We start from the raw sequence: 27,873 nt of genomic DNA on the forward strand, positions 1-27,873 counted from the left end.
CTGCGCAGCCGCGGGAGCTGACGACCACCTGAGGCGCCAGCTGACCACCTCGCAGTGCGAGAAGCAGGGCACACGCAGGCCAAACCCGCCAGGGAAGCCCGGGCGCCGGGAGAGGGCGGACCCCTGACGCCGCCGTCACCAGGGCAACCCTGCGGGCACTTCCTGCAACGTCGCGGCAAAGGACGCCGCTATTACACGTCACTTCCTCTGCTCGTCGGTAGGCAAGTCGAGCTGACTGCCGTAAATGAGCGGTTGAAGTCAGATATTATTGCTCCTCTTCCGCCGCTGACGGCTGTTTTGGAAAGGTGACAGCGGCGCCGGTTTCGCCGGTGACTGGCTTTTTTGGTAAACCAGGTATTCGACTTTGTGCTCCTCCTCCCGCCCCTTGTACTGGTACGGTGGCCGAAGAGGCTCGCGTGCGGCGGAAGTACCGGGCGGTGGGTGTGAGCGCTAGGGCCGGAGGCGCACGTGGCGCCGGTGAGTGGACGTGGGGAGCAGGAGGATCCGAGGATGGTGGCGGACGCGGACTCACCTGCGGCGGGAGGGGGGGAGGAAGAGAGGGGTGCGCGTGAAGACCGCGCGGTCTCCTGGGGGAGGAGGTACCAACCAGGGGTGGCGAGGCCGCCGAGTCGTCGCGGCTCTCGCAGGGCAGTGACACTCCTCACCCTTCGGGGTCCTCGCTGGCGGCCTGTCTGTGGGCGAGGTGGCAGGGTTGATACGATGGTTGTCCCCTGTTACTGGGTTCTGACCGGGGCTCGGAGGAGGTGCGTGGTGTGCACAGTGAGCACGAGGCGCGCGCCGTGTTTCCCTCCAGGGAGGAGCGAGCATGTCTTTCCGAGGCGGAGGTCGTGGGGGTTTTAATCGAGGTGGAGGTGGCGGCTTCAATCGCGGCGGCGGCAGCAACAACCACTTCCGAGGTGGAGGCGGCGGTAGTTTCAGAGGCGGCGGCGGCGGCCGGGGAGGATTCGGACGAGGGGGTGGCCGCGGAGGTTTTAACAAAGGCCAAGACCAAGGACCTCCGGAACATGTGGTTTGTATGTCGGCCTCGAAGCTTAGCCTACCTGGGGGCAGGGTGCGGTGGGGTAGCGGGGCCGGTGCGGTGGGTTTGTTATTAGTAAGTTTGACGGGAGTCAGGTGCTGGAAGATGGATCCAGCAGCTGTTATACTGAGGGTGCTGCCTGGTTGGGGAGGCAAGTCTGTGGAGATGCTGCAAACTGACTTGTAATCGTGCTGTAGCATATAAGGGGGAGATCGAGAAAGCCGAGGGTCACTTAGAATGCATCATGGAGGTGGAATTTGAGCTTGGGCTGAAAGGAAGAGGCTAAATAGGTAGTACTGTGTGCTTACCTCTAGTGTCCCCATTTTACAGATAAGAAAACTCACTCCGAATTAAGTTTTTTTGCTAGGATTATAGTTAGTGGTAAATGATCAGTAAGTGATATATTTGAGATATAAAGCCAAGTTTTCTGGCCTAGAAGCCCGTGCTTTCAATTACAAAAAAAGTGAGAAAAAAAATTTTTGCTTAGAAGGGAAACTACAGAGGGGAAGTCAAGAAGAAGACCTAGTTAGAGCAGTTTTGGGGTAATTATCAATGAAGTGAAAGTCACTGGAAGTGAGAGAGATTTGACAGTGGAAGCCTACATCAAATGGGAAAATGGGTGAACAGGGTCTAATATAAGGAATAGGTTGGACCAGGGTGCAAGATGGTTTGAAAACGGCGCTGGCCAGAGCGACAGGTCCTATCCCACAAGCCATTGCTACAGTCCATGCGAGACCCATTGAGACCATTGTGGAAGTGAGAAGAAGGAAGGGTTAGATAGGAGAGAGATTTCAATGGAAACAAACTCAGAAGAACTTGGCTAATACTGGGAATAAAAGGTTCCAGGGTTTGGGGCTTGAGTGATAGGGATGGAAAGTTGGTTTTGCAGCAATGTGGTGAATATTTTAGTTTGGGTTGACAGTCAATTAAAAATAAAAGTAGTTATTTTGATATTCCAGATTTCCCTGAAAAAGAGATTCCAGATTTCACAAAAAATTGATGACGATGTGGTAGCGGGAAGTTATAAAATGAGAGGAGAAAAAGACAGGAGAACAAGAAAGACTGATTTGTAATTAGGCATTGGGGAGAAGGAAGAAGAGACAGTAGAAGGAAGCAGAGTGTTTAATCAAATAATACTAGTTATAATAAAATAACTGTTATAGGTCTCAATATGTGAGGCAGTTTTCTAAGCGCTTAATCCTCACAATACTGTATATTAGGTGTCGATATTGTTGTTAGCCCTATATTAAAGATGAGGACACTGCAGCAGAGAGAAGATGAGAACGTTACCCTAGATCACATAGCTAGTATGTTGTGGAGTTGGTTTACCAACGCGGGAAGGCTTTTCTGCCTCGGAGGGGAGCAGATAGGGTGAAAGCCCAGGTAGCCAAGAAGAAAGCTTCCAGAAGAGGTTGGTCACTATCATTGGAAATTGTTTTATATTTTAACATTGTCTTATCTTGTTTCAGTGTTAGGAGAGTTCCTGCATCCCTGTGAAGATGACATAGTTTGTAAATGTACCACAGATGAAAATAAGGTGCCTTATTTCAATGCTCCAGTTTATTTAGAAAACAAAGAACAAATTGGAAAAGTGGATGAAATATTTGGACAACTTAGAGACTTTGTATCCTTTTTAATTGGAAGATCTACTGATCCCATTCAAAGGTTACTATTTGCTTTTTCTAGAGCTAAGTATTGATTAAATTAAACTTGCTGCTTCGTTAAATTGGACAGTGTATGCTAAGATTGAACCGTAAAGGAGAATCAAGAGAGGAGAATGTATTTTCATATATGTTGAAAAGATAGGCCCCATAAAGGCGACTTCCTTTCTAGGTTTTAGAAATAATTGCTGTTTGGATAAGTGCTACAGGATTGAGGTACTTTGCTTTGGATATGATGATGCCACTGAATAGTGTGGTGGAATTGGAAGTTTTGAAACAAAAACTTGAGTTCCTCGTGGAAACTCAATTCTTACTTTTCCTGAATGTTTCCATATATTTGAACCTGACTGTTTTTAAAATTATGTGTGAATTCAGAAGTTACCTTCTTTGATCTTAATTGCTTATTCCTTAATAAACTTAATAGTATTTTTCAGTTAAATTGTCAGAAAACATGAAGGCCTCTTCCTTTAAAAAACTACAGAAGGTGAGTCAAGTTTGTGATCCCTAGGATTCTTGATTTTATAAGCAAATGGCCCCCTAGGACGGTCCTACGTAGAGCACTCAAGACTCCTTCAGTGTGTCACTGGTGATGCTCTTACAGTGAGACATTCTGTGCTTCAGATGGTGAACTTACTGATGCTTGAAAGTGATTTAATGTCGACTTTCAGAAAGTATTCCTTGCTCACATTAGCAGATTCTGTGACTGCTAGAGTATGTGTTTTAGTTTATATGGAACTCTTTTGTTGAAAAGCCTGCATGACCAAACATTCTAAGTAAAACCTTAAATTATAAAACTTATATTGAAGTCAGATATTAAGTGATTTCACATGTATTTCAATGACATTATGATATATGCTGTGAAGAAGAAATATAGGTTGCTATGACAATGTTAATATTGGGACCAAATTTAGTGTGTTGGCTTTCTGGGGAAGTGCGCATGAAGCTGAGTCCTAAAAGTTGATCAGGATGATTCCCAAACCTGCTTGCACATCAGAATTATCTGAGGGAGCTTTTAAGATGTATTTCTAGGTTCTGCCTCTAGAAATTTGACCCAGTAGGTTTTAGGCATGTAGGGACCAGGATTCGGTTTTAAAAAGGAAAGCTCCTGGAGGCCGGCCCGGTGGCATAGTGGTTGAGTTCACATGCTCTGCTTTGGCAGCCTGGGGTTCACAGGTGCAGATCCCAGGTGCAGATGTGAGCTCTGCTCATCAAGCCATGCTCTGGTGGCATCCCACATAAAATAGAGGAAGATTGGCACAGATGTTAGCTCAGTGGCAATCTTCCTCACAAGAAAGAAAGGAAAGCTCCTGGGTGACATTGATGTGGTTAGGCTAGCCCTTGGGAACCACCACGCTGGTCAAAGAGGAGGAGGAAGTGCATCACAAGAGAGAAAAGAGTATGTGCAAGTCTCTGAGACAGTCGGCTATTTCAGGGATCCCGGAAAGGCAGAGGTACAGCTTGGACGAGAACATTTAGGAGGAGTGGGGAAAGTTGTGATTAAGAGTGGAGGAGTGCGCAGGGGCTGGGTTACTCGAGGCCTGCAGGTTATGGGAACGAGTTTAGACTTTACTTTCAGTTTTGCTTTTAAATATCAGGGCAAATACAGTTAAATTTATACTTAAAAACAGCACTAGAAAAATAAAAGAGCACCTGGAAAGGGGTCAGTGCTGTATGTGAAGGGCCTGAGGGTGTTGCCTCAGTCCTGAAAGAGACGGCGTTTTGGACTAGGGTAGTGACAGTGGACGTGGAGAAAAGTGGTAGGTTTATGAGAGGTAGGGAGTAGGGTCGATAGGTCTTCATAGTTGATTAGCTGTTAAAGTTGAAGTGAAAAATATCACCCTCTTTCAGATGTGTGATTTCACCCTCTCTGGATGGTGCCACCCTTTAGTGAAATGGGCACCACTGGAGAAGAAGGGACTAGGGGAAGATAAGGAGTTCAGTTTTGAACATGAGTTTGGAGCACTTGTGAGAGATTCACATCGTTAGAAGCTCAAAGGAAGAGTCTGGACTAGAGATAGAATTGGGAAGGTGTCCTTGTAGACACAGTCTGGAAGAAAGCGTGAGAAGAAAAGAGCTTTGGGACACCACCTAAATTTTTGTGTCTGTCAGTGGAGACTGAGAGGGAGCTGCCAGTAGAGGAGGAGGAGGCACACCAGGAGAGTCAAGAGAACAGAATGTTTCCAAGAGGAAGTGCTCAGCTCTGGCAAAGTGCTGCTGCCAAGTGTTCGTTGGATTTAGTGACATGGAATACACAGGTCACGAAGCCAACGGTGGTGGGCTCAGAAGGCAGATGGGAATAGGAGATATTCTGGGACATAGACTCTAGACCAGTGCTGTCCAATTGAATTTTCTGTTGTGATGGAAATTCCCACCCAGTACAATAGCCACTAGCCATTTGTAGCTATTGAGCACCTAAAATGTGGCTAGCGTGACTCAGAAATTGGATTTTTTTTGTATGTGAGAAAGATTGACCCTGAGCTAACATCTGTTGCCAGTCGTCTTCTATTTTGTATGTGGCTTGCTGCCATAGCATGGCTTGATGAGCAGTGTGTAAGTCCCCACCTGGGATCCGAACCTGTGAACCCTGGGCCACTGAAGTGGAACATGTGAAATTAACCACTGTGTCACTGGGCCTGCCCTGGAAACTGAATTTTTAATTGTTAATTAATTTAAATCTAAATAACCACATGTAGCTAGTGGCTGCCATATTGGACAGTGCAGCACTCAACAATATTTTTGAGAGGATTGGCTCTGAAGGGAAGAAAAGTGATAAGGTGATATTTACAGAGCCATTCAGACATCCTGTTGTAAGTAGTACATTATAGTTTTGAAACCCCCATGCATGTTTTGTGTAAAATTGTGAAATATATATATTTCATTGTGAAAAATACCGTAATTAACCCCAAGTATAGGGTGGATTTAGTTCTGTGTATCTCCATTACCTTGTGTGTTCAGTAAATAGTTATTGATTTGATCCTTTATTAAAGTCTTGAAATAGCTAGTATGTCAGTGCTTTATTTTGGATTTCAATGCTAAATTTTTAATAGTTTCATTTTCTTTATTTGTTATTTGAGTGAAAATGTAGTTAATTTTTGGAAGGCATTATCTGTTTCTAAAGAGAAATGAGATTGAATGGGTTTTGGGTTTTGTTTCTATGCATGTACTGCTGATTGTTTGCCAAAGGTTCAGTGCTTTATATACATTGCTCCTTTGATCCTCACAAGGACTTTGTGAGATAGGTGCTTTATTATGTTAATTTTGCAGATCAGAAAACTAAGGCACAAAGAAATTAAGTCTTTGCCCAGGGCCACACAGTAGTAAGTACGGTAGTTCCCCTTTATCCGCAGTTGCGCTGTCTGTGGTTCCAGTTACCGGTCATCAGCTGTGTCTGAAAATATTAAATGGAAAATTCCAGAAATTAAAAATTCATAGTTTTGAATTGCATGCCGTTCTGAATAGCGTGATGAAATCCTGCGCTGTTCCGCTCTGTCCCGTCTGAGACGTGACTCATCCCTTTGTCCAGCAGATCCGCGCTGTAGACACCACCCACCTGTCAGTCACCCAGTAGCCTTCTGGGTTCTTATATTGGCTGTCATGATATTGTGGTGCTTGTGTTCAAGGAATCCTTATTTTGCTTAGTAATGGCCCCAAAGTGCAAGAGTAGTGATGTTGGCAATTCAGATATGCCAAAGAGAAGCCGTAAAGCGCTTCCTTGGAGTGAAAAGGTGAAAGTTCTCGACTTAATAAGGAAAGGAAAATGTTACCAAACCTGAAGTGAGTTCGCTCACCCGTTGCGCAGCAAGCCAATCTCTGACACTGGGGGGTGGTGGAAGAAAGTAGGAACTTTATTTTTGCACAGCGCTGAGCAAGGAGAGAGGGCAGCTAACGCTGAAATCCCAAACTCCTCGAAAAGCTAAAAGGAAGGGTTTTTATTTGGGGCTTTAGGTAGGGGAGGGGGAGCATATGGCCTTGCTGGTCGGAGCTTTCCCACCAGCCTGTCTTTGGCCTTGAAACACTTGCAGAGAGGAGGGAGCCCGTGACCTTGCTGGTCAGCAGCTTTCCCAGCAGCTCGTATCTCTTTGTGGGAGGAGATGGTCCAAGTGCTTGTCCTTGACGGTGTCTGTCTCCATGGAGGATAGTGGATTCTGGAGCCAGGAAGCCAGAGAGTAAGCAGGGAATGAGTGTTTTGGTTTTAACCCCATATATGCTGGGTTTAATGTGGGGAAACTGATATCAGGGTCGATATCAAAAAACCCGCATGCTGAGGTTGCTAAATCTATGGTAGTTTTTATTATAGTATATTGTGGTCAATTGTTCTATTTTATTGTTAGTTATTGTTGTTAATCTCTTACTGTGCCTAGTTTATAAATTAACCTTTATCATAGGGATGTATGTATAGGAAAAAACATGGTGTGTATAGGGTTCGGTATGATCTGTGGTTTCAGGCATCCACTGAGGGTCTTGGAACACATCCCCCCGTGGACAACGGGGCACCACTGTAGTAGGGTGGGGATTTGAACCCAGGCAGTTGTGTAGGTTCTTAGTGATTATACTATGCTACCCCCCAGGTAACCGCACTAACTGTTTCTATCACATTTCCAGTTTTATATAGACCCTTATAAGCTGCTGCCACTGCAGAGGTTTTTGCCTCGACCTCCGGGTGAGAAGGGACCTCCGAGAGGTGGTGGCAGGGGGGGTCGAGGAGGAGGAAGAGGAGGAGGCGGCAGAGGTGGCAGAGGCGGTAAGTTGTTTGTGGGGGAGAAGTTCTACTGAGATTTCATGTAATGCAATTAATTTTGTACATAGGCAAACCTCCCTTATGTTTACCTTTTTTTTAGTAAAGCTATTTTCAAATTTTGGCAGTTTGCTATAGTAATAAGGCTTAGTTTCAGTAACTTATTTAAAAAGAAAAAACCTAATAAAGTATATTGTGAGAGATTTCATCTCTTTGGGTTACTCATGTTTTGTTGGGCATTTTATGAAGTCTAGGATTATCTTAATTAAATTTTAGTTTTTTAGTGAATGTCATTGAGTGTTAATTGTATGCCAAGAGCTGGTCATATATTCTTTTAATATCCTTGTATATTCCTCAATATTCAGGAAAACCTTGAGAGGTAGGTGATATCTTTATTTTATGGATGAGGAAATGGAGGCTTACAAAAGTTAATTTTCCCAATTGCCCGCCCAGAAATAAAACCCCTATCTTCTGATGTCATGTCAAAGACTGTTACCAATAAATGCGGTGCTTTGATTTCAGTATTTTGACGTATGTTTCCCCAAAGCTTTCGTAATTCATCATGGGCAGCCAGATGGTGAGCAGGGGTGGGTGGGCTGGGGTGCAGCACTGAGTGTGCTTAGATCTGTGAATGGTGATGGGTGAGTGACAGGATGGTGGGCAGAGCCAAAAGCAGGGAGTAAGAGGAGCTGAAAATGGGGGTTGGACTGCTTCTGTCCTGGAGCAGGAAAGAGAGAACTCTATTTCCATCTTTGCCTCTCTCAGTTTAATTATTTCACTCTATAAATGTGTTTTTTTGGATGTAGATAGCTAGGAGATAATCTTTTAAGAGACTGAACATATTTATTTCTTAAGTATTTTGGGGAGTACCCTTTTGAGAATCTGATGAATGGAGGTCCCCTCATTCCCATTCTGTATTTGGTCTCATATATAACATTAAAAAATATTCACAACTCTAGTTTATTTTGTTAAAACCTGTATGTGTTATACTAGTATTTTGGAAGTATATTTTTGTTTTCTCTTTTTATCATTTCTCCTTTTATAATTCATCAATCCTTAGAAAGTTAGCCCCCAAAATAAGTAAAAATGGAGACTGAAGTGAGAAGCCAAATATGTGTTGGATAATATAAAAATGCTTTAAAATTTTAAAATGTCATGGCTCATCAACGTGAGCATCCGTGGTGGTCCATATGCAGCTCAGTTGACCTTAAACATTGTGTTTGTTGTAGTATCCCCAGAGCGAAACCACCCATATCTGCTACCCTTAGTTCCTGGGATGAAAAGCCTTAGTTCAAACAAAAAAGTGTTTACCATGAGCAAAGTTGAGGTTCTCATACATTTAACAGTAGGGCTAGATCGAACTTAAAGTAACAAGCTTTCCTAATTCATTAAAACAGAATACTTGTTTAAAAGTTGTAAGCTAGGGTTTTAGCCTGCTGCCCGATTGGGAAATGACTACAGTTTCTTTTAAAAAATTCAGCAAGATAAATTATGTGAACCTGTGTTGATGCTTCTTTGTGGTTGTAGGAGCTGTGTTGATACTTGTAGGCTCACCAGAATCCCAGGCTCCGGTTATTTAGTGCATGTTTCCTTCGTTTTCAGGTGGCTTTAGAGGTGGAAGAGGAGGCGGAGGCTTCAGGGGAGGAAGGGGCGGTGGTGGTTTCAGAGGTGAGTGTGGAAAAAATCTTTAAGTGACTGAATTTCTAGAATTGGCATTGTCTACCACTTTTTTTTTAGTTTTATTTCTTTTTGCCAGCAAGAATAGAGAATACCGTGTGTTCTTTGCTTTAGCCTAATTTATAGCTTCATTTTATATCACTCTTTGCTTTTCCTTTTGAATTTTTCACCTACTTCTAAATTTATTTTGCTGCATTATTAATTTGAAAAATAGAAAGGGTAAAGTAGGTTTGCTAAACATTATAAGAGCTAATGCTGATTCTAAACTTGAGATTTGAGGAATAGTGCTATTACAAGTGCATTTTTCTGTAGCTGTAATGCTTTCATTTTCTCTTAATCAGGGAGAGGACGTTAAGTGGACAGTTGACAGAGAAGCTTCGCAGGCTGACTTCTGCGTTAACCTGCACGATCTCCTTCTCTGGATCAGAAAGTTGCTTCTGGAGCAAGTCCTGAGGAACTGGTCTTTTTATGACCGTGGAACTGAAACATCAGCGTCCTGCAGAAGCAAGTGCAACAGAGTAGGCAGTTTTGCTCTAAAAGACCATGAAAAAGTGCTCCGGTGTTTTGTACAACGCTTGAAAGCCTGTGCTTGCCTAATAAATGGCCAGTTTTATTTGAAGCTCACTTGGATTTTTGAAATAAAGTGTCTTATCCCCTAGCTTATTTAGGCCTGTGTTTGTGAAACCAGAGCTATGTTTGAAACTAAGAGACAGGGAAAGCTTAACCCAGTGGATTTCAGATAGAAAGAATGATTTGTTTACAGATATCACTGATCTTTAAAATAACAGACTGGCGGAGCAGTGCCTTCACAGTACTCATAAACCAACACCCCCTTTCAAAATGTTTGCCTTTTGTGTAGGAGAACATCAGCGCCATTTACTGCATTTCCCTTTATGTTAGTTCATAAATCAGAGTTAGTCAAGCAGCTTCTCTAATTGCAATTAATAATTGATTAGATAATTTTAGTATTGATTATGAATCTGTTAAAGTTGGAACTGCTTTGTTCAAGTGAGAACTAAAGTTCAAGAAGTTTCTGAAGAAATGTTTAGTGTTTTTCATTCAACGTAGATGGAATGTTGAAAGTTTTACTGAGTGTTCTTATTGTACTTTTTTAAGGGACACTAAAGGTTTAAGATGTTATTCACCATAGATAAATATTTGATTGCCTGCCACATGTTCAGAGTCCTGGGTAGGACATTACCGATGAAGTTGGTGTTGGTCCCCACTGTTAGTGTAGTGCCAGAAGCAGGATTGCAAGATAGAGTACTCAGATATGGGACCACCTCCCCTCACGGTGCTCCTTCTCAGAAGGAGTGATGCTGCCGTATCTTCTCTTGAATTTTCTGACATGCTATCCCTAATGCTTGGTTAACTCTCGATGGCTTGTTTGACTAGGATATAGCGTTGCCTATGTCAGTATTTAGAGTTTTACTTATCTTTTTTGATTTATGGAATTGCAGTAGAATTAATAAATATTTAGGCCATAAATAGACATGATGAACAAATAATGTTGAAAATTACTTTTCCACAGGAAGAAGCCGTTGTGCTCTTAGAACTTGGGAAAGGAGGCTGTTTGCTTTAGGATCCTTGGGTAGAAATTCTCAATGAGACTTAGGGCCAGGGTTTTATTCCTGGTTTGTAGAAGATACTGTGAGCACTCGAGGGGTGGGGACATTGTCCCAAGGACAAATAGTAGTGCAGCGCTCCTAGGCTTTTTTTACCATTTAAAAAAAATGTCTAAAATGATATAACGAAAGTAATGTGTAGGTTGGTAGACAAGCCACTTAGAGAGTTCACCTTTTACCTTAGCTATTTACCTTAGCTATTTCTCTTGGTCATTGGCCATCTTTAGACTTTTATTTCCCCATCTTATTTTTCCCTTGTGGTAGTTCCTTCTGGGTTTCCTTTGGGGTATTTAGTTTTGAATCAAGTTCACAATCAAGTTTAGGGAGCCTAGCATTAATGAATTTGGTACTGTTGTAGGTATGGAGTTCCACTGAAAAAGATATTTGATAATTATTCATATATTAAATCTTTTGAGTTGTTAACTGAGTAACGTTCTGATTGCTTACATCTTGTTAGAATGCACTTGTTACCATAGCAATTAAACAGTTTAATGGAATACAATCAATATTTCCTGGTACTTCTAAAATTTGGGAACAATTATGAAAGAAGAATTGACTTTAGGCCAATAGAAGTTTATGAAATTAGACAATTGTGAGCTACGTAAACTTTACAATATGCTTATATCTGTATTGTAAGCTTTACGCAATATAGCTTTTCTGTATCCCTCATGAAGGAAGCATGAAAAAGTACTTTGAATACACCTACCACACTCAAAGCTGTAAAACTTTTATCTACACAGATAGCTGGCCATCTTTGGAATTATTTTTCTTCAGTTCTTAGAATTATTTCTAGAAAATTTAAATGGATGCTACAACTAGGTATAATTCATTACAGAAAAGGAAGGGACTATGAACTAAAGCAAACATAAAAATGTTTTATTCTGCATACTGAATGCAAAAAAACAAAAGAAAAAGGAAGACTTCAAACCCCATGATCCGTAGGTTTTTCAAAGGGAGAGTTGCTCTTAGGTCTTACGTTTGTTGCTTTAGGGTCGTTGGAAAGTATTTTGATGCTGGGATTCTCAAGAGATTGACTTAGATAGATGCTCTTCGGAGTACTACTTTCTGTTTAAGAAAGTTTCTGTACTGGCAGCTATAGGGTCGGGGCAGATCAGCCAACCTGTCTCACCTTCAGTTATATGTAGCTGAGAGGGTGGAGGCAAAGGATTATCTTGGGTCTCTTCCTGCTATGCCATGGGAGGATTTACAAAATTAAATTAAGTGGGTAAATATAGCCCTCTAGTGGTTCTGTAATATCCTTGCACTGTTAACTTGGGTGCATCTAGCATTTGTTTAAAATTACTGATTTTAAGAAATTTGCTATTGAGAAGAGTTAGACTTTAATAATATTACATGACAGAGAATATGGGGGGAAAGGTGGTAGGGAAATCTTACTCTAACTATAAATTTTTGTGTTAGATTGTAACCCACTTCGAAGTATAACAAGATAGTCCAGAATATTAGAATTGCCCTGTACTTCCCAAGATGAAAGAACGAATCCAGATACTTTGCTGGTGTATGCTGTGATTGCTATTATCAGATAATACTCTGTGGGTATCAAAGTGTAGGGTAAATTACCTGCGGTGGGTTGTGAGGTACATCATGCTCTATTTATGCTGTGAAATATTATGGCTATTAATAGGTTAGACTTAGGTTTATTGACCTGGAATTTATGATATGACTTCAGGGGAAAACAAGTTACAGAATGATTTTATATGTTTTTGCTTAAAAGAAAAAAAAGTGAGGGCAATCTCAAACGCTTGTACGAATGTGTGTTTGTCTAGGCAAAGCAAAGCAGAAAGGATCTACACCAAACACTTAGTACCTTTAGGGGAGTGAGATTTGGAAGGATGGGGGCAGACTGCTTCTTTCTGTGTCTCTGTTTATTTAAGTTCTTATGGAAAAAACAAAAGGGACTGAAATGGAAAAACTTGAAAGGGTCAACAGAAAACAGGGACATTAATCTGAGTGGATTTAGAGGACTAAGGCTGGCTCTTACTTTCAGAACTGTTTTCTGGCAGAAATCTCTTAGCTCCCGCGCTGATTTTCTGAGTTGGTTTATTGTTTAAATGGGATGTGCATGCTTGATAATCTCCTTAGATGTGAGACTGATGCCCAAACTGGCTAAAATGGATGGTGCTTGGTATTTCTCTTTATTTTGCTAATAAGCTTTCCCTGTGTTCTGGGAATTAAAATCCTTTCCTCTTTAGCCCAGTTAAATTTGTTAAGGGAGGGCCTCCATGAAAAGGCCCTTCTTTGAGGTCTTTCAGAGGAAATGATTGGTTCTGAAAGTTCTCCCCTCACTGGCTCTGCAATGTTTCATAATTATTGCAGGCTCATTATGAAGGCTGTCTCAATATCTCCCCTCCAAAATGCTAAGGAATAATTTAGGCAATAGTTCAGACTCTAAAAATGAAGATGGCTCGGTCTTTTCACAGACTGAACACAATATTGTTGCAGCTTACTTGATTATGGCAGGTATGGATGTTTACTTACTCCGCTAACAGTTACTTTGCTTTCGAATGGGTGCAGAATGGCAGAGGTTTTCAGCATAAGGCCATAGGAAAAGCCTGGGTTCAGAGATAAGGTTTCAAGTTCCACGTTGTTGGCCAACTTTGACGAGGCACTTATCCTTTCTGAGTTGAGCTGCCCGTGTGGTAAATAAGGATGATAATCTTTGCTCTATTTCCCAGCTGTAAAGATCAAATAAGAATGTAGGTGGAAGGATGAATGAAAGCATTGTTAATGGTAGTTCATGTCTCAAGTTGTTTTGAATCTCGATAAACAATATAGGAGCAGTGAAGTGGGGCTGAGAACAGTTTTGTATAAAACAAATAACTTATAATCATCCATATATTTGGTTATTACATTGTCATATTAAGTTTTAATTGGGGAAGAGTGTGCACCATGGCAAAAATGTATTTTTATGTTGTTTACTAGTCTCATACATGTTTTTCGTGGTTTTGGCTATGGTGGTGGAATCTAGTTGAGGTTGAAAGTCCTGGAAAGAAAATTAAAGTCATGAAAAGGGAGAGCAGAGTGTATTGTCAGTGTGGACAGAGTTTAAATATTCATCTCCTTCCAGAATGCTGGTTGGGAAACTCTTGAGCTTTGCATTTCATCTTTTAGTATCTTTGCAACAGGGAACAAGATCAGAGTAAGAATAAGCGACCTGTCACAGTTGTTGTGAAGAGTAAAATTGAATGACACATAAATGCACCTGACACATACAGTAGGTGTTGGACAAATATCTTTTTATTTTTCCCCACATACACTTATTGATGCATATATTGGATCAAGATAAAGCCTTGTTTGCCCCCCAAAAGAGGTAGGGGAAATGACAATAGAAGTTCTCTGATTATCTTTTTTATGTATAGATTGAATTGTGGTGTAAATTTTATACTGAGCAGTCACTTCCTTTCTAACTTTATGCTCAGCGATGAGTTTTAGAAGTAACTCTTTTTGTTATATTGGATTTATTATTTTTTGGATTGACATGAAAATTTTCAACTATATTCAAAAGTAGAGTGAAAAGTAAAACAAATTCTGTACCCAGTTTATTAATTGCTTCGTTTTCTCATAATTCACAATTAGAGTATTCCTGCTAGAAATTGTGATTCCTCAGTTAATTTTTGTAAATTGTAGTGATGTGCTAATTTCTTCATTTGCATACCTCTGTATGATAAGTATTGGACAAGTTCTATTTTCTTATTGGTTGATTTCTGTTGTAACTGAATGAGAAAATAATATGCTACTTAAAGAGAAAATCTCTTTATTACAATTACGTACAAATATTTTGTTTACAAAGTTTTTGTTTAGTTAGATGTTTTATAGATGACCAAGAAAAGCTATCTTGTTTTGATCTGGTTACAAAAGTAGCATGCAAAGAAAATTTCCTGTCAAGAAAGTATTCTCTCTCGTTCTTATCTCTATAACAGGAATAATAATAGTAATCTTAGTGTTACTAGTGCTGCTGCTGCTAATGTTATTATTTGAACACTTCGTATGTACCAAGCACTATTCTAAATCCTTAGACATACAGAATTCATCCTTACACTAATTCAGTAAGTGAACTAATTTATTTTCCCCGTTTATATAGATGAGGAGTTTAAGTAACTTGCCCAACACACCCATCTGCTTAGTAGCTACAGCACAATTTAAACTCAGGCCTTTTGGTTTTGGAGCCCTTGGATATAAGCACAAGTGTTGGGTTTATCAAGGAATGCCTGAAGGCAGCATATCTAACCTCTTTATACTTTTGTTCAAACATCTATTGTTCTTTAGCTGCCCTAAGTCCCCCTTGAACAAAACCCACTTAAACTTCCAAATCAAAACTAAAACTATGAAGAAAAAAATTCAGTCAAAACATTTATTTAGTTTGTTACTTTTACCAAGAGCCTATTTAGATTTTTCATTTTAAATTTCATCTTTAATGTGCTGTTAGATGTTAGCTCTTGCAAACTTTTACCAACTTGAGCATTCTCTCTTTCTCCAATGCTGGGAGGGAAGAGAGCTTGGGGAATAAAGGATCTGAAATAAATTCATTATGGGTGAAGTGTAAAATAAAGGGTGAGAGACACTTGGCTGAAGAGGATGACCGGGTACCAGGTCATGAAGAACCACGTAAGTCATCATGGCGATTAGGAGTCACTGAATGACGTGATCCAGTTTGCATTTTGGAAATGTGCTATAGTGGGAGCTAAGAGACCACGTATGAGGCGCCTGCATGATCAAGATTAAGAAGGATCCTGAGGAGGGAGTGGTGGAAATGGGGACAGAAAGAAGGCGGCACACTCAAGAGCCAGAAGCTAGAATTGATGGTTGGATGTGGAGATTAGGGGAGAAGGAGAGGGAGCATCGAAGATGACAAGTGGGTTTCTTTCTTGGCTCCTGGATGGATGGTAAAGCTATTCACCAAGACAGGGCCACACCTGGGGAAGAAGAGGTTTGGGGCAGGAGAAGTCTGGGTTCGGTTTGAGAGATGTCCAGTAAAAAGCTGGGCACGTGGGTTTGAATTTTATAAGACTGACCTGGAAAGTACCAGCACACAGCCTTGGACATGTATGAAATCACTCAGGGTGCGTGTTGAATGTGAAAAGAAAGGAGGCCTAGGACAGACACTTATTTAATGAGGTAGATGAAGAAAGAAAGGCCAGGAAGTAGGCTCAAACGGATCTGCTAAAGAGATTGGAGGAAAGCCACAGAAGCCAAGGGGAAATTAACTTCGTCCTAACCGTTAGATGATCTGTTGTGTACTCATGAGAAAACACCTACAGCTAGGGAGATAAAGCACAGTGCTCGAGACAGCTGCTGAGAAAGAGACAGAGGGCTAAATCGTTTACTTCATTCCCCCAATTGCGTCCAAGATCTCTCCCAAAGTACAGTTACTTTATTCTGGTTGTACGCTTTGGGGGCAGCAGTTTACTGCACTGTGTTTTTATCTTACTTTTTAAATAATCAAATTTGAGGCTATCCCAGAAAGATTCTTCAATTCATTAAGCTTTTTGGAGTATTTCTTGTACACGTGCTACAATCCTAGATGCTAAAAATAGAACCTAAGAATCATCAAGTTTGCTATTATTGTGCCTTAATTATGCTTTCAGGGATAATAGAAATTAAGAAATATGAGTTCTAGTTGTGGTCCTTTTAGTAAATAAATCTGCCATATGTCACCTACTCAACACAGAAATCATTAGGAGCCTGAAATCTGCATGGGAAGACTAGGAATACATAAGAGTTAAATAACATAGCATCACATAAGATCAAGTATAATATAAGCAAGTACTTTGGGAATTTAGAGAAGAGAGTATATTGTGGGTAGGAGAAGGCTTTGGGGCAGAATTGGGCTTGAACAGAACTTTGAAGGGTAGGTAGCATTTGGATAGGAAGATGAAAGGAGTAGAGTGTTCTAAGTGGGAGAAATCTGAGTCCAAGTCTACAACAAGCCTGGTGTAATTGATGAAGAACTAGAATGGAGGGCTTGTTTGACAAGTGTGGAAATTTGCTTAGAGAAGGTAAAAACAGATTGAGGCAAAGAGTCTGGAATATCAGGTTGGGACACATGGACTTTTATCCCACAGACGGTGGGGAGTATGGGAAGTTTCAAGGAGGAGAAGAGCCGTGGTGAATTCTATGTTGTTGTAAGCTTATTCTGCCATCTGCATGGAGGGGGAAAGGACAGGAATCTGGAAGATCAGTGTAACAGGATGCTAAACGGAAGTTCTGACCGAGGTGCCAAGATATAACAGAAAGTCCTCCTTTGCTGATACTTTTGTGGGTTGGTGCTTGGAAACCTTCCCTCTGTCCCAAAATTGCTGAGGGGTGCTCACCAGTGGTTCTCTACATGATGGTGAACACAACTCTATTCCTTTTGTTGATTACTACTCTTTTCGCCCCCAGGAATCTGGGAATGGTTCTAGCCTCTCTCAGCTAAAATCTACTCATCCCCCACCCGCATCATTAGGACCTAATATGACCCCCATGAGGCTGATGGGAAACTTGTGCGTCCTTCATAGCATGTGGGGAGTGTTAATCAGGTGAATATACACATCTGGTCCACTCAGTAAGATTTCTCATTGTAAATTAATTTATCAGTATTCTGCGTAAGAAGTTCAGTCATCATTATAGCTGAGTCCAGCCAATTCTGGGGCACTGGCAACATTGAGTTTCCGGATCCTCAAGGCTAAGAGTCAGATCCCAGCCTGAAAGCCAGCTCGGTTTCCTCTCTGGGTAGCCTAACCGTGCAGGGTGCATTCTTCTATAGGGGGGTGTGTGTGTGTGTGTGTGTGTGTGTGTGTGTTGGATGAAGAACTCAGATTTGGACATGTTGAGTTTCAAGTAATATTGGAACAGTCATATGATCTTACACATGGTAGATGCTTAGTAAATATTTAATGGCACTGAGTTGAATGAAAAGGGATGTGACACTGGAGCATGGGTCAGGGCTGGAAATAGTGACAGAATAGCTGTTCAGATAGAGAGATAGTTGAGGCTTGAGAAAGGAAGCTATAAGGAAGAGCCTCAGACCTCAGGAAGGAGGAGAAGGAAGTTGAGCTGCCAAAACAGATGGTATGGTCCTACATATATCCTAAAAATCAGCAGGGGTGGGATCATGAAAGAGGAAAGAGGAATTTCAAGGACAAAGTGATTAATAGTGATGGCATTAAAACCAGCCTTCAGTGCTGGTTGATGCAATTGGCAGATTCTTTGTGTTTTAATTTTCTTATTTCTATTTCACAGAAAGCCTGTCAAGATGTTAAAAGTAGTTTTAAGAACAGCTGGAGCTCTTGAAATAAATGAACTAAAACAGATTTGCTATGTTTTTGAAGGAGCTTAAATATTTAATTTTGATTCTACTTTTAAAATTTCAAGTTAAACAAAACGACTTTTTTGTGTATGTTCTTAGGTATGATAAGTATTCTCAGCAACATAATAGTTCTGGGCATCTTCGTTAAGTACAAGGAGCTTCGGACATCCACAAATGCAATTATCATTAACCTGGCTGTCACTGACATCGGGGTCAGCAGCATCGGCTATCCTATGTCTGCTGCTTCAGATCTGTATGGACGTTGGAAATTTGGATATGCAGGATGTCAGGTATTGGATATCTTTGGAATGAAAGCAAAATAAAGTAGATTAAGGAGATGTAAATTTAAATGCCTAAAAAAAAATCCAGAGTTTCAATCAAATAAGATAATGTAGGATAATAGATGTGGTGCACTTATTGAGAACAGCTTCAGGAGTGACTGGGAAATAAATGTTTGAATAAGAGAGATGAAATAACAGCCAAAATTATATTCTGAAAATATCCACAACCCAAAGGAAAAAAAAAGTAACAAAACAATTAGCATTCACTAGAGAAGAAAAATGAAAATTTGATTGTTGCAAATTCAAAAGAAATACTCTGCTTTCATTTGAAATAATAAAATATTTAATGATCATCATAATATCTAAGTAATGTAGTTAAGCTACCACGTTGATTTTTTTCCTATGGAAAGTCCTCCATGAGAATTGCTATTAAATATATCTACTATTATTTTTACTGACGAGGAAACAATATTAATTTGCATTAGAATAGTAGGCAAATATGACTTTTGGCCTGATTTTTTTACCAGTTTACTATTTTAAGCTATACAATTATAGAAAATAAAGTGAGAATAGTAGAGACCCATCTCTCTACTATTATATATAATATATTATATATATATAATAGTAGAATACCCCTGTATTCACCAACCATTTTTGTCAAATCTCAATGTTTTGTAATAGGTGCTTCAAGCTCTTTTTCTTTTTAAAGATATAAAAGTTTACAGATACTGTTGAAGGCCATTGCATACCATCACCAATCTTATTCCCTTCTCACCCATGAATTTTTTTTATCTCACTACATACTTATCTTTACACTAACTAGATACTGTCTGAATGTTTGAAATTTTGTATAAACGCTATCAGATTGTTTGCATTGTGACATTTCCTTTCATAATTTGGTATTACGTTTTTGGGGTTTAGCCACGTTGATGGATGTGCCTCTAAGTCACTCATTTTAACTGCTGCCTGATATTCCATTTTATGAACACACCCCAACGTACTTAGTCATTTTCCTGTTATTGAGCATTTGTTCCCAGTGTTTTTCTGTCACAAACAAGGCTCCCACAAATGTTCTTATACATGTTTCCTACAATATGTGAGGGTTTCTTCAGACATGTTGCTTAGGAGAGGGATGGTTGCGTTGTAAAGTGTATTCATCTTGAACTTTATCGGACGTGGTGAAGTTGCTCTCCAAAATATTTCTGCCAATTATGAGAGCTTGGGTTACTCCACATTCTCCTCCATGCTTGGGATTGTCAGACTTTTAATTTTTGTCATTTTGATGGGTGTGAAATGGTACCTTATAATTTGTATTTCTTTCAATACATAATGTGGTTTACATCTTTTCTTACGTCATGAACATTTGGGTTTCCTCTCGTATGAGTAGCACATTTTCTGTTTGTCTTTTCCCCTTATTGAATTGTCTCTCTTCTGAATACTAATTTTTTGTTGATTATATGTATTGCACCTAATTTATGATTTATTATAGAGTTTGTTGTATACAAGTTTTACTTTTACTAAGATTTTTTAAAAGTTTATTTATTTATTTTTTGAGGAAGATTAGCCCTGAGCTAACATCTGCCACCAATCAATCTCTTTTTGCTGAGGAAAACTGGCCCTGAGTGAACATCCGTGCCCATCTTCCTCTACTTTTTATGTGGGATGCCCGCCACAGCATGGCTTGACAAGCAGTGCATAGATCCACACCAGGGATCCGAACCAGCGAACCCCAGGCCACCAAAGCGGAATGTGCGAACTTAATCACTGCGCCACCAGGCCGGCCCCCTGAAAAGTTTATTTAATTAATGAAATCCTAAAACAGCTTCCATGAATGCCTTTGTTAAACTAGTTACAATTTCACAATGGAAGACACATTTTAAAATTAGTAAAATAAAAAATATTCAAAATATTTAAAAATATATTCTAGCAATGGGATAAAAATGTAAATGTCTCTTGGGAAGGTGTTGAGAATGGTGGATTCTTTCCACTTTTGATTTTCAGATTTATGCTGGATTGAATATCTTTTTTGGAATGGCAAGTATTGGATTGCTCACAGTCGTGGCCCTGGATCGGTACCTGACCATCTGCCGTCCTGACGCAGGTCCGGCACTTTGCTCTGCTCTCTCAGTGGATCCATTTCTTGCCTAAGTACCACTCCACACATGTTCACCTTAAAATATAAATGTAGTAGGTTGCGGTCATGGTCAGTCTTATTTCTTAGACAATTCTTGCTCAAAAGTTTCAATGATTTCCTGTAATACTTAGAATAAAATCCAAATTTCATAACACAGCCTTCAAGGCCCTGCGTGATCTGGCTCCTGGCTACCTTTCCAGCTCTGGCGAGGGCTCTCTCACATGGGGCACTGGCCAAGCCCTTTCCCACTGTGGGGTCTTTGTAAATGCTGTTTCCTTGGGCGTGGAAAGTGCTTCTCCCTGCTTGTCCGCTGGCTGATCCTTTTTATCATTCAGGTCCCGGTTTAGTGCCTTTTTTTTTGTTTTTGGAATGTGAATTCATGTAGGTAGGCTTTGTGCTCTGTAGAGAAACTACTTGATAACAACTTTGAATAATCAGTTAAAACAAAGTGAAGATATGAATTCTATCCTTGGCAAATGATGCTAATATTTCACATGTTTGTTAACAGGAAGAAGAATGACCACCAGCACTTACACCAGCATGATCCTGGGGGCCTGGGTCAATGGCCTCTTTTGGGCTTTGATGCCCATCATAGGTTGGGCTAGTTATGCCCCGGATCCCACTGGGGCTACCTGCACCATAAACTGGAGGAAAAATGATGCGTAAGAGACACATCTGCACTTCATAATCAAACACTTCTGATGTCGGCATTCTCTCACCATTTCAAATTTAAGCTCAGATCAAAAGTTTCTCACACAGAGTGTAGCAAAGGGCCCCCTTGGTAGCGATGCTATGATTCTAGCAAGAGGTGAAGTTGAGAAAAGCGAATTAGGCTGGTCTGCAAGTAAAGTCCACCCACTCCCTAGTCCCCGGCCTCTGTCCCTTCCTCTCTCCTCCGACAGCAAAGCAGCTGCAGCGTGTCCTTCCGATGTTCGCACCTCAGAGGCAGGACCTGAGGGGGAAAGGGAGAATTAGCATCGCCAGGCAGCACGCAGCTCCTGCAAGAGCCCGGGCTGACTCCCTGCTGTCTCTTCAAGGTGATGCGGTGACGACGCATCTTCCGAGAATTAGGCAGCAAGAGCACAGCCGCTGTGAGGATTTGCTGGCTAGTTGGCTGGTGATGCTCCTCTGTATTTACCAGGGAAAAGAGGATCATTTGGTTTGTTAACGGAAATTAAAGATTACTCAGAAAAACAAATCAAAGATTTCTAAATCTCAAATTTTTTCTGTAAAGGTCCAAAGGTAATTATTTTAGGCTTTACAGGCTGGACTGTCTCGGTCAGAGCTATTCAACTCTGACTGTGAAAGCAGCTGTAGGTGGTATGTAAGCGAATGGGCAGCACGTGAATGTAGGTCCAATAAAATTTTGTTTACAAAGAAAGGCGACAGAGTGGACTTGGTCCACAGGCCACGGTTTGCCCACCCCTGGTCTGAATGAACTAACAGTTAAATATGCTTCCCAAGGCATTTACCGACGTGATGGTGCTAGACAGAGCAGTATTATTTCTCACAGTTACCCTGTTTTCCCTCCTCTGTTTAGGAGAAGAAACGAGTAATCATGATTCCCTTTTCTTGTTTTCAGATCTTTTGTTTCTTACACGATGGCAGTCGTTGCGATAAACTTCATTGTGCCCTTGACGGTGATGTTTTACTGCTATTACCATGTCACTCGGTCCATGAAACGTCACCCTGCTAGTAACTGCACTCAGTACCTCAACACAGATTGGTCAGATCAGGTGGATGTAACAAAGGTAAGATGTTAAAATCCTTAGAACTTTAATAATGGCGCTTTCACACATGCGTGGTCCCTTGGCCCCGCGCAATCACCCCTCCCTGACTCCCAGTTCTTGCTCTCTAGCTCCTGCTTCTGGTGTTTGCCTCCATATTTCTAAACCAGGTGCCTATCTGCTGTTTGGATGTTTTTCTTTGCTATTGTGTCTTGATTTCCTACTACGGACAATGGGGATTATTTCTCTTATCCTACCAGCCTTTCCTCTTCCTCCCAACCCACCTTCCTCTCTCCTCTTCTTGTCAGTATAATGTTAATGATGTCTGGGTAGATGAAGAGTCAATTTTACACTATTGCGATTACCTAAATTTTATTGACTGCAGATCTCTGTAGGGTTCTATGATTTGTCTCTCTTTGTTTATACAACTTTTTCCTCCTTGGAGTTAATAATTTATTCATTTATCTTGCCTTCTCTTCCTCCTTTCCTCTCTTCGTGTTTCCTCTCCCTCTCTCTCTCTCTTTGTAGCTTGGTTTGCTTGCTGTTCTGTGTCCCTGCCACTAACCCATCTGTAAACTCTCCGCCAGAAGTGTTCCTCTCCTCTCAGGAATTTTCAAACACATCAGAGACCAGATTGACCTTGTCCTTTTCTTGGAACTGTCCCCCTGGCCCCCTCGCCCTCTCGATCCATCTGCCCTGGCTGTTCTCTAAGACCACTGCCCAGAAATTTTTGCCAGCATCCCAGACCTGCTTCCTCGCCAGCTGGCAATGCCTTTGGCCTCTCCGCTGGGTCAGATCACCTGCTTTCTGGATTGCACGTCTTCCTTTTTCTTGGCTTACTCTCACTCGTTTGGTGGCGCACATGCTCAAGTAGATTTCTGAGAAGGTTACAGGGAGGTGGTTTTTTAAAGATTTTGCATGCCTGAAAATGTCTTAATTCTACTATCATATTTGACTGCCTGGTATAAAATTCTAAGCAGAGAAATGATTTTCGAAGAATTTCGAAGGCGTTGCTCTGAGTTTCCTGGCTTCCGGTGCTGCTACTGCGAAGGCTGACAGCATTCTGGTAACGATCCTTTGTAGGGATCTGTGTGTTCTCTCTGGAACCTTGTAGATGCTTCTGTGTCTCCAGTCTTCTGCAGTTTCACGCTGCTGTGCCTTGGTGCGGGTCTTTATTCACCCGTGTGCTGGTACTCGGTGAGTGCGTTCCACGTGGAGACTCAAGTCTTCCCTTCTGGGAGAGTCCTTGCATTATTTCTCTGGTCAGTCCCACCTCTCTCTTTATTTTCTCTGTTTTTGTTTCCTGGAACTCCTTTTACTTGGATATTTAATCTCCTAGATTTATCTTCTAATTCTCTTAAATATTCTCTCCCACATTGTCTCTGTTTTTGTTTGTTTGTTTTTGTTTCTACTTTCTGAGAGGTTTCCTCAACCACGTCCAGGTCTGGGATTGGGGGAACAGAGTGAGGCTCAAGCCTTGGGTGCAAAATTTAAGCAGGCACCAAAAAACTCAGTAATCAAAAAAAATAAGTACATAATGCAATATTTTAAAGAATCAAAATTAGTGTAAAAAATCCATATTGAACAAAATATACAATTTTAAATAGGACAAGATCTGACCCTGCACTTGCACAGCTCACCTCGTTTATGTCACCCTGGTCCTGGCTGCCCGTGTCTTTCAGCCTTCCTATTGCGTTTTAAAAATTCTGCTCTTACTTTTATAGATGGGTTAGCAGTCATTTTTTATTGTTAAAGGCATTATTTTATACTCTATACTCCTTTTAATAGCCTCCTCTTCTTGTTTGATGGGTGTATATCTTCTCTCATTTCTGTGATGGTATTATGTATGTATTTACATTTTCCTTCTGTTCATCACATGTTTTTGGTCTCCCCCGAGTTCCTGCACTGTTCTGGTCCTGCCTGTCAGTGTGTGTGTTTCCTCCCTGTCTGGTGGTCAGTGACTGTCCTGCGTCTTTAAGAGTGATGCATGGAAAAGCTGATCTTAAGCTTTCGACATGCCCTTTCGCTGGGATGTTTCTTTGGGGAGATTTTCTTCTGGGCTGGTCAGTTTCCAAGGAGAAGGTTCTTTCACATTCCTGAGTGGGAGGTACAAGTCTGTCTACCTGTATTCTCTCGGCTCAGTGCAGGGGGCACAGCGTGAGCACCCTCTTTTCAGTACAGGACCCTGCTCTCGGCTGAGCCCGGTGTCCCCCGGCCTGAGCCCCCCTGCTCGGCCCTGTCTTGCGCTGACCCTCTGGGATTCTCCCAGGAGAGGAAGGGCGGTGGCCTGGCTGAGAGGAGAGGGCATTCAGAAGTCTACCTGCTTCCGGGTGCAGATTCTCTAGTTCTCCTGTTTGAAGTTCCATGTGCAGCCCCGCATCCAGAGCTAGCTGTCACCTCCCATTCCTGGGACTTTCTGTAGTTCTGTGGAATGAATTAGTCTATATCTGGTTTTCCCTCAATGCTGGCTTTTTTTTACAAATTTTTATTTATTTTTTAATCATCTCATGTGCAGTGAGTAACTTGCCACCTGTCCAGTGGTTACTCAGTTTTAATTTTTACAAAGCTACTGTCTAATCTGTGATTCTCAGTCCTTACGGGTTTATGTCTTTTTAAACTTCTTTTCCATCATTTTAGTGGGCAATTAGGAGGGAGGAATGTAAAAATTATAATTTGTCATTTAAACAAGATGCGAGGCGAGCTCCTTTACCAAACCATCTGCGCTATACATATTGTATATTGAGCTCAAATCGTCTGTATTGGAATTCACTGAGCTTAATACGGGATTTTGGGTTTTCTAGATTGAGTTTAGAAAGTTAGAAAGTTATTTTTTAGATTAGCAGATAATGACAGTGAGAGAAGAACTGCGGGCCCGCAGTGCTAGCACAGTGACTGGAAATGGGTTAGGAGGGGGCTCATCTGCCTCTCAGCAAAGCCAGCTGTATGTTCTCCCCTCGCCCCTGGAAGGAAGAGGGCGTTCTTGACAGGTGTGTAACATTCTGTCCGTTTCACGAGCTCTCGTCAGACACGTAAGCAAAGTACAATGAAGGGAAAATTCAGTTTTTCCTTATGTCATCGGCAACATAAACTGATTCAAGTTCCAATCTAGATAATTTTTCATGCAATTTTAGATGTATTCGCTATTTAGATATTTTGGATATCGGGTTTGGCGAATGTTGATTTCTTTTACAGATGTCTGTGATAATGATATTCATGTTTCTGGTGGCGTGGTCCCCTTATTCTATCGTGTGCTTATGGGCTTCCTTTGGTGACCCAAAGAAGATTCCTCCCTCAATGGCCATCATAGCTCCGCTGTTTGCAAAGTCTTCTACATTCTACAACCCCTGTATTTATGTAGTTGCAAATAAAAAGTAAGTAATGTCTGAAATGCTTCTGAATTAAAAAGTGGATATAGAAAATGTTAAAAAGGCAGCGGACAATGTTCTAAGACTTTTTGGGAAGTAAGTGACAGAAACTCACTTCAAACTAGTGTAAAAGTTATCTGGCTCATGGTGCTGGAGAAGCATCTAGGACCTTAAACGTCTAGGGCTCCAGTTCTGTGACAGGCTCTTCCCACATGGAGTGAAGTGATCACGGGCAGCCCGAGACCCAAGTTCTACCAGCTGAGCATCCCCAATCGCGAGTTTCATCTCAGATGGCTCTCTGGCAGAAAACACCCTGGAAGGTCATGGTGGGCTCGGCTTGGTTCATATGGTTACCCCACCCAAAATACATGGAATCGATTTTCCAAAGAAAAGAGTGGTTCTGTTACCAGAAAATAGACAAGGCAAGGCAATGTTGGGCTCTCTAAGTGGGCAGCATAGTTGTATATTTACCACAAGGAAGACCTATCGTTAAAATGCAAGAGAAAAGCCCAGTGCTAACTGTAAACGGCTTAGGGAGTGGGTAGTCATTCAGCATAATAGAGAAAGAACGCCCTCTCACTTTGTTGGGACTGTCAGCAAGGATTTCTTTTCTGCCTCCTCAGCAAAGCTTAGATTATTTCATTTTCTGTTACTGCTGAAAGATGGAATGAACCAATCTACTGTGCTTCCACATTTGACCAGAAAAATCTCAGTAGATGTCAGGTAATCTGATGCTGGAATGCCAATGCTGCTTTTATTAAACTTATGTATTTAGGTACATGTTGGGAGAGCGGCTTTACCTACAGATGTGTGAGGAAACATAAAAGCTTTCAAGACCAAACAGGTCACATAAGAAGAATAAAGAACACATTTTTAATTCAGAATCTATTTGGTAGTTCCTTTGGGAAGGTCAGTCATTCTCAAGTTCCTCTTAATTTCAACTGGCCTTTGCTCAGAAGAACAGATGCTTGAAACACACATCCTCTGTTCAAATAAATAAATCGTTGCAACTGACATTAGAAGTTTCATTTTGAACATATTTAATTATCAATTTCAGGGGCTGGCCCCGTGCCCAAGTGGTTAAGTTTGTGTGCTCTGCTTCGGCGGCCCAGGGTTTCACCAGTTTGGATCCTGGGTGTGGACCTAGCACCGCTCATCAGGCCGTGCTGAGGTGGCATCCCACATAGCAGAGCCAGAAGGACCTACAACTAGAATCTCTAACTATGTACTGGGGCTTTGGGGAGAAGAAGAAGAAGAAGAAAAAAAGAAGATTGACAATAGATGTTAGCTCAGATGCCAATCTGGAAAGAAAATTGTCAATTTTTATGAAATGTCTTCAATGTTTATCATCAAGGGTGCAAAATCGGTCTTTAACTGTAACATACACTTTACACATGTACAAAGGTTCTCGACAGGAGATGTTAAAGTTGGAGGCAGAAATTTATTTGGAGATGCAATTGGCAGTGGTGGCGTCTTAGCCAGATTTGAAAGTGCTCTAAAAGTTCCAGTCCTTACAGAATAATGCCGGATTTTCCCTTTTTTATTGTAGGTTTCGGAGGGCGATGTTTGCCATGTTCAAATGTCAGACTCACCGAGCAATGCCTGTGACGAGCATTTTACCAATGGATGTACCTCAAAACCAGTTGGCTTCTGGAAGAATCTGAAATAAGAAGAAAGCACACATTATCAAAACATTTTGTTTACTTCTTTTTTTTTTGCCGTGGTTTAATTTCATTTTAAATATGAGCCCATTCAGATCAAATACAGACACAGACCATCGTCCTATTAGATTGTAAATTCTTCAGGTGCAGCTCAGAGTTCTTGCATTGGTGTAGTGAATGTCTCTTTATTTCCTTATGTGTAAACTTCTGCTCATCTCCTTTGATGAATCCAGGCCCAAGACACGAAGGCCCCTCGTCGTTCTTCCTCTCCTGGCTTGTGTTACACTGTAGCCATGACCTGGTAACTAGCCTGGGTCCTCCATTACACTAGAGGCACTGCTCTTTTAATGTTAGAATAAATCAATAATAATAATAATAGTTAATAATGTTCAACAAATAGTTACTGAAATGAGTTGTTGGATATTCCCAGGTAGAATGGAAAACATTTTTCACTTTTCACAATTTTAGAATTTTAGTACAACTATTAACTTGTACTGTTTAACAAAAATAATTGAATGAACATTAAACACTGTTCCTTCTAAATCACGTCAGTCAATGTCAGTCAGTCAATATATATTATATATAGCAATATAATCTCTGTGTGTATTACTGTGTATTCTGCATTTTTAATTACTATTTTTCTGTATATGTATTTCCATATA

At 41.1% G+C, this 27,873-nt stretch overlaps 2 protein-coding genes across 3 annotated transcripts; both read left to right on the forward strand.

Annotated features, from left to right (window-relative positions):
• Positions 1 to 205: 205 nt before the first annotated feature.
• GAR1 (GAR1 ribonucleoprotein) lies at positions 206 to 9,775 on the forward strand. Of its 2 annotated transcripts, none has more exons than XM_046657465.1 (7): positions 206 to 477; positions 815 to 1,034; positions 2,509 to 2,663; positions 3,125 to 3,184; positions 7,303 to 7,441; positions 9,038 to 9,103; positions 9,454 to 9,775. In XM_046657465.1, the coding sequence occupies exons 2-7, from the start codon at positions 827 to 829 to the stop codon at positions 9,465 to 9,467; spliced, it is 642 nt and encodes a 213-aa protein (XP_046513421.1). In that variant the 5' UTR covers positions 206 to 477; positions 815 to 826; the 3' UTR covers positions 9,468 to 9,775. The 2 variants fall into 2 exon arrangements, with proteins under 2 accessions (XP_046513421.1, XP_046513422.1); XM_046657466.1 differs by having other exon boundaries at positions 206 to 354.
• Positions 9,776 to 9,914: 139 nt separating this feature from the next.
• RRH (retinal pigment epithelium-derived rhodopsin homolog) lies at positions 9,915 to 27,526 on the forward strand. The gene is made up of 7 exons (XM_046657464.1): positions 9,915 to 13,215; positions 18,143 to 18,333; positions 20,326 to 20,425; positions 20,967 to 21,120; positions 22,041 to 22,209; positions 25,378 to 25,556; positions 27,100 to 27,526. Exons 1-7 carry the CDS (start codon positions 13,110 to 13,112, stop codon positions 27,212 to 27,214), a joined length of 1,014 nt encoding a protein of 337 aa, XP_046513420.1. The 5' UTR covers positions 9,915 to 13,109; the 3' UTR covers positions 27,215 to 27,526.
• The last annotated feature ends 347 nt before the right edge of the window (positions 27,527 to 27,873 follow it).

Source organism: Equus quagga, chromosome 3 (assembly GCF_021613505.1).
Source record: "Equus quagga isolate Etosha38 chromosome 3, UCLA_HA_Equagga_1.0, whole genome shotgun sequence".
Taxonomy (NCBI): Eukaryota; Metazoa; Chordata; class Mammalia; order Perissodactyla; family Equidae; genus Equus; species Equus quagga.